General features: G+C 54.4%; 1 protein-coding gene across 3 annotated transcripts; it reads left to right on the top strand.

Moving 5' to 3' along the window:
• The first annotated feature begins 1,812 nt into the window (after positions 1-1,812).
• NLE1 (notchless homolog 1) lies at positions 1,813-11,656 on the top strand. Of its 3 annotated transcripts, none has more exons than XM_084863528.1 (13): positions 1,813-1,883; positions 2,015-2,158; positions 3,132-3,349; positions 4,181-4,260; positions 4,906-4,982; positions 5,103-5,200; positions 5,445-5,637; positions 6,141-6,276; positions 6,383-6,429; positions 7,719-7,921; positions 10,164-10,323; positions 10,421-10,491; positions 11,336-11,656. In XM_084863528.1, the coding sequence occupies exons 1-13, from the start codon at positions 1,866-1,868 to the stop codon at positions 11,346-11,348; spliced, it is 1,458 nt and encodes a 485-aa protein (XP_084719654.1). In that variant the 5' UTR covers positions 1,813-1,865; the 3' UTR covers positions 11,349-11,656. The 3 variants fall into 3 exon arrangements, with proteins under 3 accessions (XP_084719654.1, XP_084719653.1, XP_084719655.1); XM_084863527.1 differs by having other exon boundaries at positions 1,833-1,889; XM_084863529.1 differs by having other exon boundaries at positions 1,833-1,889; positions 10,421-10,503; positions 11,315-11,656.
• Positions 11,657-11,782: the final 126 nt, after the last annotated feature.

Genomic DNA, 11,782 nt, shown 5'->3' with positions numbered 1-11,782 from the left:
TCTCCACCTCCATCCCAAATAAACAACCTCTCCTCCCTCCCCCACCCACAGCTATTTTGGGAGCAGAGTGACAGCTGAGGGGCTGACAGACGTGGAAGCACAGGACAGCTGCCCAGGGCCCGGAGGAGCTGGAGGCTTCCAGAAATGCCCTCTGGAGGGAGGAGGGAAGAAAAGGGAGGAAAGTTCCTTCCCCTGTTCCCTTGTCCACAACTTTCCTACCCTCTGGCATTCACTTGTTGGAAATGCCCTGGCTTTACAGAAAGACCAGCAGACCTGTTCACTCTGTGGAATGTAAGTTGGGGAGGTGGGGGAGGTAGAAGGTAAAGAGGAGATAAGTGGTGATGGGAGGAGACTTGAGTTGGGGCGGTAAACACACAATACAATATATACAGATGATGTAGTGTAGAATTGCATACCTGAAACCTGTTATCAGTGTATTAACCCATGTCATCCCAACCCTATATAATAAAAGGTTAATATGCAAATTGACCAAATGGCAGAACCACCAGTTGCTGTGACATTCACTGACCACCAAGGGGGCAGACACTCAATGCAGGAGCTGCCCCCTGGTGGTTAGTGCACTCCCACAAGGGGAGCGCGGCTCAGCCAGAAGCCTGGCTCACAGCTGGCCAGTGCAGCGGCAGTGGTGTAAGCTTCTCCCACCTCTGTGGCAGCTCTACGGATGTCTCACTGACGGCTTAGGCCCGCTCCCTGTGGATATCCCATCAATTGGACATCCCCCATGGGTTCCCGGACAGTGGGCAGAAAAAGGTTGTTGTGAGGATTAAGAGTTATATGTGTAAAGCACTTAGAACAATTGCTATTATTGTCATTGTTATTGTTATTGCTTGACAGTAATGAGAACTGTAGACATTTTCTGCTTTTGTACTCATCAATTATTAATTGATTTGATCAATTTAAAAATAATAATAAGGGGAAGGGAGTAGGGGAGATTGAAGAGGGTAAAGGAGGTCAAATATATGGTGACAGAAGCAGACTAAACTTTGGGTGATGAGCACATGATGCAATATACGGATGATGTATTATAATACTGTGCCTTTGAAACTTATATTATCTTATTAACCAATGTCATCCCAATAAATTTAAATGCTTTTAAAGAGTGATTTATTTCTGAGTGTATAAAGTTATAGTGATTTTTATTTTATTCTTTTCCTTGTCCATATATTCTAATTTTTGTAAATAAACATGTATAATAAAAAATACAATAAAAGTCACGTTTTTCAAATAAAAAAGAACAATAATATCTGCCCTCAACCCAATAGCCTCTGGCCTTATAATAGGGGTGTCGAACTCAATCAGAGAAGGGGCCAAAATCTAAAATCCAGCCTAAATCGCGGGCCGAATGGTTTACTGAACAGTCATAAACTGACAATGTCATAAACTGACAGCGGAGTGCAGTGATGACAGCGCGGTGCGGGCCACATTGCAAGGCCTGGCGGGCTGGATTTGGCCCGCGGGCCTTGTGTTTGACACATGTGCCTTATAACTCATCCCCTACAGGGCTGCTTGCTGCCTGGAGCCTATTCAGTCTTCTGCCATTTCCTATCTCTGTGACCTTTGGGAAGATACACCGCTCAGAGCCTCGATTTTTCCCCTTCTGTAAAGTGGGGCAAGTATCCCTGTTCTGAACAGACAGGTCTGCATTCTGCAAGGCACTGGGAGGGACTGAGCGGGCGGCAGCAGCGAGCAGTCCGAGGGAGGTCCTGGGTACCAGGCCTGGCGTGGCGTGGCACTTCCCCTCCGCAACACCAGGGGGCGATGTCGCGATCTGCGGCCCCACCCGCCCGCAGGGGCTGCGCTCTGTCCCTCTAGCGTCTTTCTCCTCCTCCACGTGGGGACGCAGGATGGCGGCGGCGGTGGCGGTGGGTGTGCGTGGATGGGGGCGGGGGCGCTGGTGCCCGAGGTCCGCGACGAGGGAGGGAGGGAGGGAGGCGGGAGCGGGGACCCTTCCCTCCCGGCGCGTGGCTGACGCCCGCTGCGCGTGTCGGCGCAGGACGGGGCGGCGGCGCGCGACGCGCAGCGGCTGCTGGTGCAGTTCCAGGATGAGGGCGGGCAGCTGCTGGGCTCCCCGTTCGACGTGCCCGTGGACATCACCCCGGACAAGCTGCAGCTCATCTGCAACGCGCTGCTGGCCCAGGTGAGAGGCGGGCGGCGCCTCCCGGGGGCGGGCCCGCGGGGGATCCAAAGGCCTAAGATCGCGGGCTCCCGGGTCACCCGTGGCCACCCCCCCCCCCCCGTGGGTGATGCACCCCTGCGCGAGCACGTGGAGGGCCGCCCTCCCCCGGGGAGGGTCAGACGGAGACATCGGGGTGAGAGCCGTGTACATGCCGGCCGGACAGACCATCGCGGTCCACTCGCGGAGGGAGACTGCGTTTGGGAGGCATCGGATGCCTTGTCAGATGCAGAGCCCTCGCCACGGCCCCTCCTGGATCCGCCCCATGGTGCAGGGCAGCCCGGAGGCATTGTCATTCGCACGGTGATGCTACGTGGTAGACGGTGCTTTGGAGCTGGAATTCAAATGTGTCAAACTCAAAGCCCATGCTCTATTTAACTCCCGAGCCAGTGTTTCCAAAGTGCTGCCCTCTGTTGGGGTGGGAGGTGCTTACTCCACCCCAGACTTACCACATCAGGCTGGAGCGGAGGCCTAGGGCTGAAGCAGAGCCTGCATTTCCAAGCAGCTTTTTGGATGCTGCTTCCACATTGTACAGCGAGGTGTGGGGGTTCGGGAAACACTGCATGATGGTGTATACTAATCCTGGACTCGAGTGTTCTCCTTAAGGAACACTAACGGATCTGAATTAGCCATTAGCAATAGGATGTTGGACTGATTTCTTAGTTGCTCGGAGCCTCAGGTTGTTTTTTTTTTCTTCCACCTTTCAAGTGGGAATATGAATGCCTACCTCCCATAGTTGTTGTGGGTGCAGAGAAGGGTTTTACAGTGCTGCGTCAGCCTCCCGCCATGGTTCTTCGAGGATTAAGCAGGTCTAACTCAGTGGGGAATGATGGGGGCTGAACAGAAGGAATGTTACCTCCCACCATGCCGTGGGGAGCCGCCCCGGTGCAGGGACCCCTGCCGGCATTTGGTGGGAGAGTCGCCCTCTGCCCTCCAGGAGGATCCCCTGCCACTGGCTTTCTACGTCCACGATGCCGAGATCGTGTCCTCTCTGGGGAGGACACTGGAGTCCCAGGCGGTGGAGACGGAGAAGGTCCTGGACATCGTCTACCAGCCACAGGCCGTCTTCAAGGTCCGCGCCGTGACCCGCTGCACCAGCTCCCTGGAGGGTCACAGCGAGGCCGTCATTTCCGTGGCCTTCAGCCCCACAGGAAAGTAAGGACGGCTGCCCAGTCACGGAGGGGAGGGGAGGGGAGGGCTGCAGCCTCTGGGTGGGGTGAGGAGGGAACCCCCAAGTGATGATCCGTGTGGCCTCGGGCAGCCTATCCTAGACCCCAGCTCTGGGCTCGGGTTCCAAGTCGGATTTCCCAAGGGAGGTTTGCCCCGCAAAGGCCAAGGTCACCTGCCTTGGAAGAGGCCTTCCTGGGCTTGATCTCGGGAGACTGAGCCGCACGCTCAGCTCTGCCCCTTCTGGCTGTGTGACCTGGGCGGGTCACGTGACCTGGGTTACTTCCTCGTCATCTGTGGAACTGGGTTTTGTTGCTCCTCACGCTCCTGTGAGGATAGTGAGAAGCTTTTTTTAAAAAAAATATATGTTTTATTGATTTTTTTATAGAGAGGAAGGAAGGGGGATAGAAAGCTAAAAACATCAATGAGAGAAATAGAAACATCAATGAGAGAAACATCAATCAGCTGCCTCCTGCACACCCCCCGCTGGGGATGTGCCTGCAACCAAGGTACATGCCCTTGACCAGAATCGAACCTGGGACCCTTCAGTCCGCAGGCCGAAGCTCCCACTGAGCCAAACCGGTTTTGGCTAGTGAGAAGCTTTAAATCTGGTTACAGCTGTGGCCATTCCCTTTGGGGAGGAAGAGAAGCAAAATGACCTCCTGGGGTCTTCTCCCAGGTGGCAGCAGGGGTGCGTGTCTCCTTCTCATGGGAGAGGAGAGTCCAGTCCCAGACTCTGGCCCCAGAGGACAGTGGCACGGGCAGCAGAAATGGGCAGTGTCTCGGGGTCAGAGGTCAGGCCGCCCCTCTCTTCTCCAGGTACCTGGCCAGCGGCTCTGGAGACACCACCGTGCGCTTCTGGGACCTCAGCACGGAGACCCCGCATTTCACGTGCCAGGGTCAGTGTGCGGCTAGCCGTTCAGGGGGTCTGACCGGGGGGAGGTGGGGCGGGTGACCCGCTCCAGCCCTTTAATTCCTGAGGAGGCAGGTTCCAACTCCTTCGTGTCCGCTTAGTGATTTACCTGTCCCCGAGTAGAGACTGCACCCTTGAGCCTAGCCGGCCTCTTAAAAACAAGCAGACTAGACCTAAGAGTAAGTGAGGGGGTGTGGGGAGGGGCTGACTGGCTAGTAGCAAGGAGGACCTGGCTTACATCCAGCCTCTGCCATAGTGGTTCTCAAACGGAAACAACGCTCATCGGAATCGCCTCTAGTGGTGCTGCTGATGCTAGTCAGGGGACCGCACTGGCGAGGCCTTGTGTGTGTGTGGAGAGCGTACGCCCTTTTTAAGCTTCTGTTGTCTCTTCTGGAAAAGGGGGCTGATCGTTCCTGCTCTGCCTCATACCTTAGTGCTAGTGTGAGAATTTCAAGGGATGACACGCATGAAAACACTTTAGGTCACATGTCATGTGAGGAATTACAGTGTTATCTGTCGATCGTCCACTCATTCAGCAACGAGCTTGGGAGCTCCTGCTGTGTGCCAGGCGCTGCTAGGAACTGGGGGTGAGATCAGGTGTCCCTCTTTTCTCCCTCCCCTTCTTTCCCAGGACACAGACACTGGGTCCTCAGCATAGCCTGGTCCCCCGATGGCAAGAAGCTGGCCTCGGGCTGCAAGAACGGCCAGGTAGGTGGTGGTCAGGGTGACGAGGCAGGGAAGCGGTCAGTCAGGTTCTGGGTGCTGAGGGAGGTGGGCGGGTGGGTCAGGGGGACGTTGGGGAGGCTCACATGAGCTTCTGTCTTTCAGATTCTCCTGTGGGACCCGGGGACAGGGAAGCAGGTGGGCCGGACCCTCGCCGGCCACAGCAAGTGGATCACGGGCCTGAGCTGGGAGCCGCTCCACGTGTGAGTGACACGGACGGGGCGGGGTAACACGGAACGAGGGGTTCAGAGCTCTCCCCCTGCGCACCTGACGCAGACGGGGCCGCTCATCACGGGGCCCGAGGGCCGCCTGCAGGTGCCGCTGAGTCTTGGGGTCGGGAAGCTGCGCAGACGTGGTCCTGACCCTGGACTTGGGAGTGGGGAGGCGCCGCGGGAAGGCGGGCGCTGCCGGGTCTGATGTGGGGTCGCCTCTCCCTTCCCCGCCCAGGAACCCCGAGTGCCGCTACGTGGCCAGCAGCTCCAAGGACGGCAGCGTGCGGGTCTGGGACACGGCCTCCGGCCGCTGCGAGCGCATCCTCACCGGGCACACCCAGTCCGTCACCTGCCTGCGCTGGGGCGGCGACGGGCTGCTGTACTCCGCCTCGCAGGACCGCACCGTCAAAGTCTGGCGGGCTCACGACGTGAGAGCTGGGGTGGGGTGTGTGTGTGTGTGTGTGTGTTTCCGAAGCCGGTCTGGGCGAATCGCAGGCCCCGGGGCGCCCGCGCGGGAGGTGGGGGGGGACACGGACGGGTGGCTCCGGAGCACGTCCTGAGAGCCAGGCCGAGGAGACACCGGGAGCACGGGGCCCTGTGGCCGGTGCTGCGCTGTGAGAGGCTGCAGTGTCTGTTAGCACAGGCGGGCTCTGGGCATTCCTGCGGTGGGAGGCCTGTGTCACTCTATTCCAACCTGACTAGACCGGAGCCCTTTCATTCTGACATACTCAGCTTCCTTCCATGAGACATGTTTTCAGAAACATTGCTCTGGGCCAGTGCTCTCTTTCTACCAATGAGGAGAGACTTGAGGGTCCCAGTGAAGGAGGGTCCTGACTCCGAGTGCCCTGGGCTAATCTGGAGGTGCGGTTTTCGTGGGTTAGAGAGTGGCGTGTGCGTCTGACCTATCTGACCTATTCTCCTCCTCCCCCAGGGTGTGCTCTGCCGGACTCTGCAAGGCCACGGCCACTGGGTGAACACCATGGCCCTCAGCACCGACTACGCCCTGCGCACAGGGGCCTTTGAGCCAGCGGAGGCCTCGATTAATCCCCAAGACCTGCAGGGGTCCTGTGAGTGAGCGGGAGAAGGATGTAGGCTGGGGTGTTTGCTGTTTGTGTTGGATTTTCTAATCGGCCTCCCGCCTCACCTTCTCTCCCCTCCGGTGCCTGGACACAGTGCAGGAGCTGAAGGAGAGGGCTCTGAACCGGTACAACGCCGTGCGGGTGAGTGTGTGCCAGCCGCTGCCGCCCCACCTCTGTGCTCGTCTGGCTTAGAGCCTGCAGCCCTCTGCGGACGCTCGGCCCCTCTGCCACTAGCCCCGCCTCAGAAAGTGCTTCTTCTGGGAAGTTGTTCTTGAAAAATCCTAGTTTATACTTCTAAGGTCTTCGTGTGCTGGGGATCGTTTTATTTTATTTTGTTCTGTTTGTTTCTCCATTCATGGCGTTCCCAAGATGCCTCTCTCTTTTATTTTGTTTAGTTTAGGTAACACATTCACATGGCCACAAGTTCAAAGAACACAGAAAAAGAGAGATAGTGAAAAATATCTCATCCGTTCCTTTTAGAAACATCTAGTGCCACCAGAATTTTGTTTTTCCTTCCAGACTTCGTATATACACACATGCATGTATACACATACACTGTATACAATACGTGCTGCATAAGGGCGTTTCAGTCAACAACAGACCACATGTGCGATGGTCATAACGAACAGTTACGTACAGTACGTACTACTTGATAGTGATAATAAGCAGCTGTTACTGGTTTGCGTATTTACTGTGTTATTGTTATTAGCGTGTACCCTTTTTTTTATAAATATATTTATTTTTATTGACTTTTTACAGAGAGGAAGGGAGAGAGAGAGTTGGAAACATCAATGAGAGAGAAACATTAATCAGCTGCCTCTTGCACACCACCTACTGGGGATGTGCCCGCAACCAAGGTACTTGCCCTTGACCGGAATCGAACCTGGGACCTTTCAGTTCGCAGGCCGACGCTCTATTCACTGAGCCAAACCGGTTTCGGCAATCCTTCCCCCTTTTTAAAAAAATATATTTTATTGATTTTTTGCAGAGAAGAAAGGAGAGGGATAGAGAGTCAGAAACATCGATGAAAGAGAGACATCGATCAGCTGCCTCCTGACACCTCCCACTGGGGATGTGCCTGCAACCACAGCACATGCCCTTGACTGGAATCGAACCTGGGACCTTTCAGTTTGCAGGCCGACGCTCATCCAATGAGCCAAACCAGTCTCGGCTCCTTCCCTTTTTTTTTTAACACACCACTTCGTACCTGGCTTTTTCGTGGAATTACATACCTTAGAAATTGTCCTGTGTTCGTAGTTTCTTTTTGGGGCTCGGGGGAGGTAACTCCCAGGATTGGTAGCTGGCCCAGGCCTCACTGCTCGGTCCTGGCCGCCGTGCTGGCGTTGAGGAATCAGTAGCGTGTTTGTTGCCGAGGTGAGGATCTCCGTCTGAGACCGTGTTTAACGCTGTCTTTCTGCCCCCCACGCTAGGGCCAAGGCCCAGAGAGGCTGGTGTCTGGCTCCGACGACTTCACCTTATTCCTATGGTCCCCAGCAGAGGACAAGAAGCCCCTCGCACGGATGACGGGACACCAGGCCCTCATCAACCAGGTGCTCTTCTCCCCGGACTCCCGCCTGGTGGCCAGCGCCTCCTTTGACAAGTCCATCAAGCTGTGGGACGGCAGGACGGGCAAGTGAGTGGAGGTGGGGGAGGGAGAGGAAGGCCACTGTTGCTCCGGGAGGGCCTGGTTCTGCCACTGACCAGTGTGTGGCAAGTGTCTGTGTTTCCTGAGCCGCTGTGTCCTCTTCTTTCATGAGAAGACACCTGGCCCGTCAGCCTTGTTACCAGGGTTGAATGAAATGGTGTATTTAGCAGCAGCACTAAGTAGGCACTGAAAACGCTAGTTCATTTCACATCTGAGGAGAGAGATGATTTTAACACTGGCCTTCCTCCAAGCGTGGTCCAGAGACTACTGGCAGCGGTAACATCTGGGAATTTGATAGAAATACAGAATCTCGGGATCTCATCAAATCAGAATTTTAGATTAATTTTCCAGTTATATTTGGCATACAATATTACATTCGTTTCAGGTGTACAGCATAGTGACCAGACATTTAGATACCTTATGAGGTAACCACCCAGGAAGTCTAGTACCCACCTGACACCACACGTGGTTATTACAGTGTTATTGACTATATTCCCGCTGCTGTTCTTTACATCCCCAGGACTGTTTTGTAAATCAGTTTGTTCCCTATCTGAGTTTGTTTTGCTTGTTCATTTATTGTGTTTTTTAGATCCCACATATAAGTGAAATCATATGGTATTATTTCACTTAGCTTAATACCCTCTAGGTCCATCCATGTTGTCACAAATTTCAAGATTTCATTCTTTTTTAAATATATATATGTATATGTATATATATATATATATATATATATATATATATATATAATTTTATTGATTTTTTTTTACAGAGAGGAAGGGAGAGAGATAGCTAGAAATGTCGATGAGAGAGAAACATCGACCAGCCGCCTCTTGCACACCCCCTACCGGGGATGTGCCCGCAACCAATGTACATGCCCTTGACTGGAATCGAACCTGGGACCTTTCAGTCCGCAGACTCTACCACTGAGCCAAACTGGTTTTGGCAAGATTTCATTCTTTTTTATGGCTGCATAATATTCCATTGCATATATGCACCCCATTTTCTTTACCTGTTTTCTGTCAGTGGACGCTGAAGTTGCTTCCATGTCTTGGCTGTTGTAAATAATGCTGCAGTGAGCCCGGAGACGCATCCATCTTTTAGAATTCGTGTTTTGGATTTCTTTGGACAAAAGCCCAGAAGTGGAAATACTGGGTCCTACGGCGGTTCTATTTGCAGTTGCTTGAAGAACCTTCCTACTATTTCCTGTAGCGCCTGAACCAATTTACATTCCCACCCGCAGTGCCTGAGCCTTCCCTTGTCTCCACATCCTCACCACGCTTGTTGATTTATTGATGATCGCCACGGCACCTGCGTTTTAATAAGGCCACCAAGTGATTCTGCTGCCACCAAGTGATTCTGCTGTCGCCAAGTCTGAGAAGCCCGTGTAGTGAGGGAGGCGCAGTGCCCTCGGGGTTAATTAGTTTGGAGGAGAGGCAAGGGCACGGGCAGGAAGGAGCAGAGAAGCCCTTGGCACCTGTGTGTCAGTGTGTGTTTTTGCACAGCTGCCCTTTGAAACAGGCCGCTCGGCTCCTTTGTAAGGTAGGAAAACTGCGTTTGAGAGATGCCTGATAACTTGTCCCAGTGGACACAGTTAGTCTGCATTGGTCTGAAAGTTCCAGGTGCGCCTGGCCCAGTTTCACTCCATGCCACCTGTCAGCAAGCAACTGTCCTATTGGGGGGGTGCTGGGCAGATGGGCCAAGCAGATGGTGGCGTTGGGTTCTAAGGCATGCAAAGCTGAGTGGGTATGGAGGCCTGGCAAGAGGCATCCTAGAAGCGGCTCGTTTGGAGAAGTTTTAAAAATGCATAATGGGCCGAAGCCGGTTTGGCTCAGTGGTAGAGTCTGCGGACTGAAAGGTCCCAGGTTCGATTCAGGTCAAGGGCATGTACATTGGTTGCGGGCACATCCCCAGTAGAGGGTGTGCAAGAGGCAGCTGGTCGATGTTTCTCTCTCATAGACGTTTCTAACTCTCTATCTCTCTCCCTTCCTCTCTGTAAAAAATCAATAAAATATATTTTAAAAAGAAAAAGAAAAAAAAAAATAAGAATGCGTAATGGGCAGTAATGATTCCATCGGCCGGGGGCGGGGCCAGGCAGTGGGATTTTGTGAAAGTTCCCAGGTAATTCTAACGTGCAGCTGAGGTTGAAAACTACAGCTATGGGCATAGAGGCCCCTTCAGGCGTGCTTGATGATCTAATCTCCATCATCATCGTCTTCTTCCCGTGGCCCAGGTACCTGGCTTCCCTGCGCGGCCACGTGGCCGCCGTGTACCAGATTGCGTGGTCCGCCGACAGCCGGCTCCTGGTCAGTGGCAGCAGTGACAGCACACTGAAGGTGTGGGACGTGAAGGCGCAGAAGCTGGCCACGGACTTGCCGGGCCACGCGGATGAGGTACAGCCGACCCTGCGGGTATGGCCTGGAGGCGTGGGCCTTCTCCCTCACCGCCTCACTGGCCCGCTTTCCTTCCTCCTCCTCCTCCTCGGTCTAGGTGTATGCTGTCGACTGGAGTCCAGATGGCCAGAGAGTGGCAAGTGGTGGGAAGGACAAATGCCTCCGCATGTGAGTTGGGGGGTGGTGATGGGTGTGCTGGGCTTTGCCGTCACTCCTTGTGACTTTCCCTTCTGGCGTAGAATTCGGAGGGTTTGCCAGGTTGCCAGGATGGGGCATTGTAGGGATTATGGGAGACCCGGACCGTTCTGAGGCTGCTCTGTGGAGGGGGGTCCAGGGTCGCTCCAGCACGAGGCAATAGTTCTTTGTGAGCACTGGACTTGGGAGTCTTTTTTTTTTTTTTTTTTTTAATATATTTTATTGATTTTGTACAGGGAGGAAGGGAGAGAGATAGAGAGTTAGAAACATCGATGAGAGAGAGTCATCGATCAGCTGCCTCTTGCACACTCCCTACTGGGGATATGCCCGCAACCAAGGTGCATGCCCTTGCCGGAATCGAACCCGGGACCCTTTAGTCCCCAAGCCGACGCTCTATCCATTGAGCCAAACCGGTCTCGGCTGGACTTGGGAGTCTTAAGACCTCGTTCAAACCCTGGTTCTCCCTTCAGTGTGCAGTCTTGGAGGCCTTGGCTAACTGTCTCTTGGGGGTTATTAAACCTTAGCAGCCAGGAAGAGCAAAGGTAGGTGGTGAACAAACCTTGGCACCAGAGCATTGCGTGCTTGTAAACGACTGTCACTGTCATTGGACAACTTGCTGGGCACCCCAGGGCCCGGGCCTAGTCTGAGGCCCGGGTGAGGCAGGCGGCGGGTGCCAGGCCTGAGTGAGGCTGAGATGTTAGCCAGGCTCTGGGTGACTGGGGGGAAACCACAGGTTCTCCCTGTGGCGGGCTCCTGGGATCGCATGGCACCTCCCTTTCCTGCGGGTCACCCCCAGCTGTCCCTCCTCTCTCCACAGATGGAGGAGATGACCCCACCTGGACTTGGCCCGTGCCAGCTGCCTGCCCTGACAGACCGAAGGCCGGGGTGGGGACCCGGAGAACAAGTGTGGCCTGCTGTCCTCGCACAGACCCCAGAGCAGAAGATCAGAGGTCACGGGAGGTGACCACAGAGCTCAGCCCTGGGCCGGCACTCTGCACCTTCCCGGTACCATCAGGGGTGACAGGAGGCCGGGCAGTGACTAGACCCTGCTGCCGCCCCTGCCTCCTCTCCCAGCTGCCAGCTCTATTCAGAGTCAGACCCCAGGTTCTGTGACCAAATAAATAACTTATATTTTGTGTGTTTGGGTTATAATCCCTTGTCTAGAATCCCCGGGCTCAACCAAGGTCTGTGCTAAGTTCGTTTGTTTTGTGGTGGCCGAGCACAACATGAAGCAGAATGGAGAGGTGCTGAGTGACCTGCAGTT

Source organism: Pipistrellus hanaki (genome assembly GCF_964339955.1).
Source record: "Pipistrellus hanaki genome assembly, chromosome: 16".
Classification (NCBI taxonomy): domain Eukaryota; kingdom Metazoa; phylum Chordata; class Mammalia; order Chiroptera; family Vespertilionidae; genus Pipistrellus; species Pipistrellus hanaki.
The sequence above is the reverse complement of the archived record's forward strand: the minus strand, read 5'-3'. Positions and strand labels throughout refer to the sequence as shown.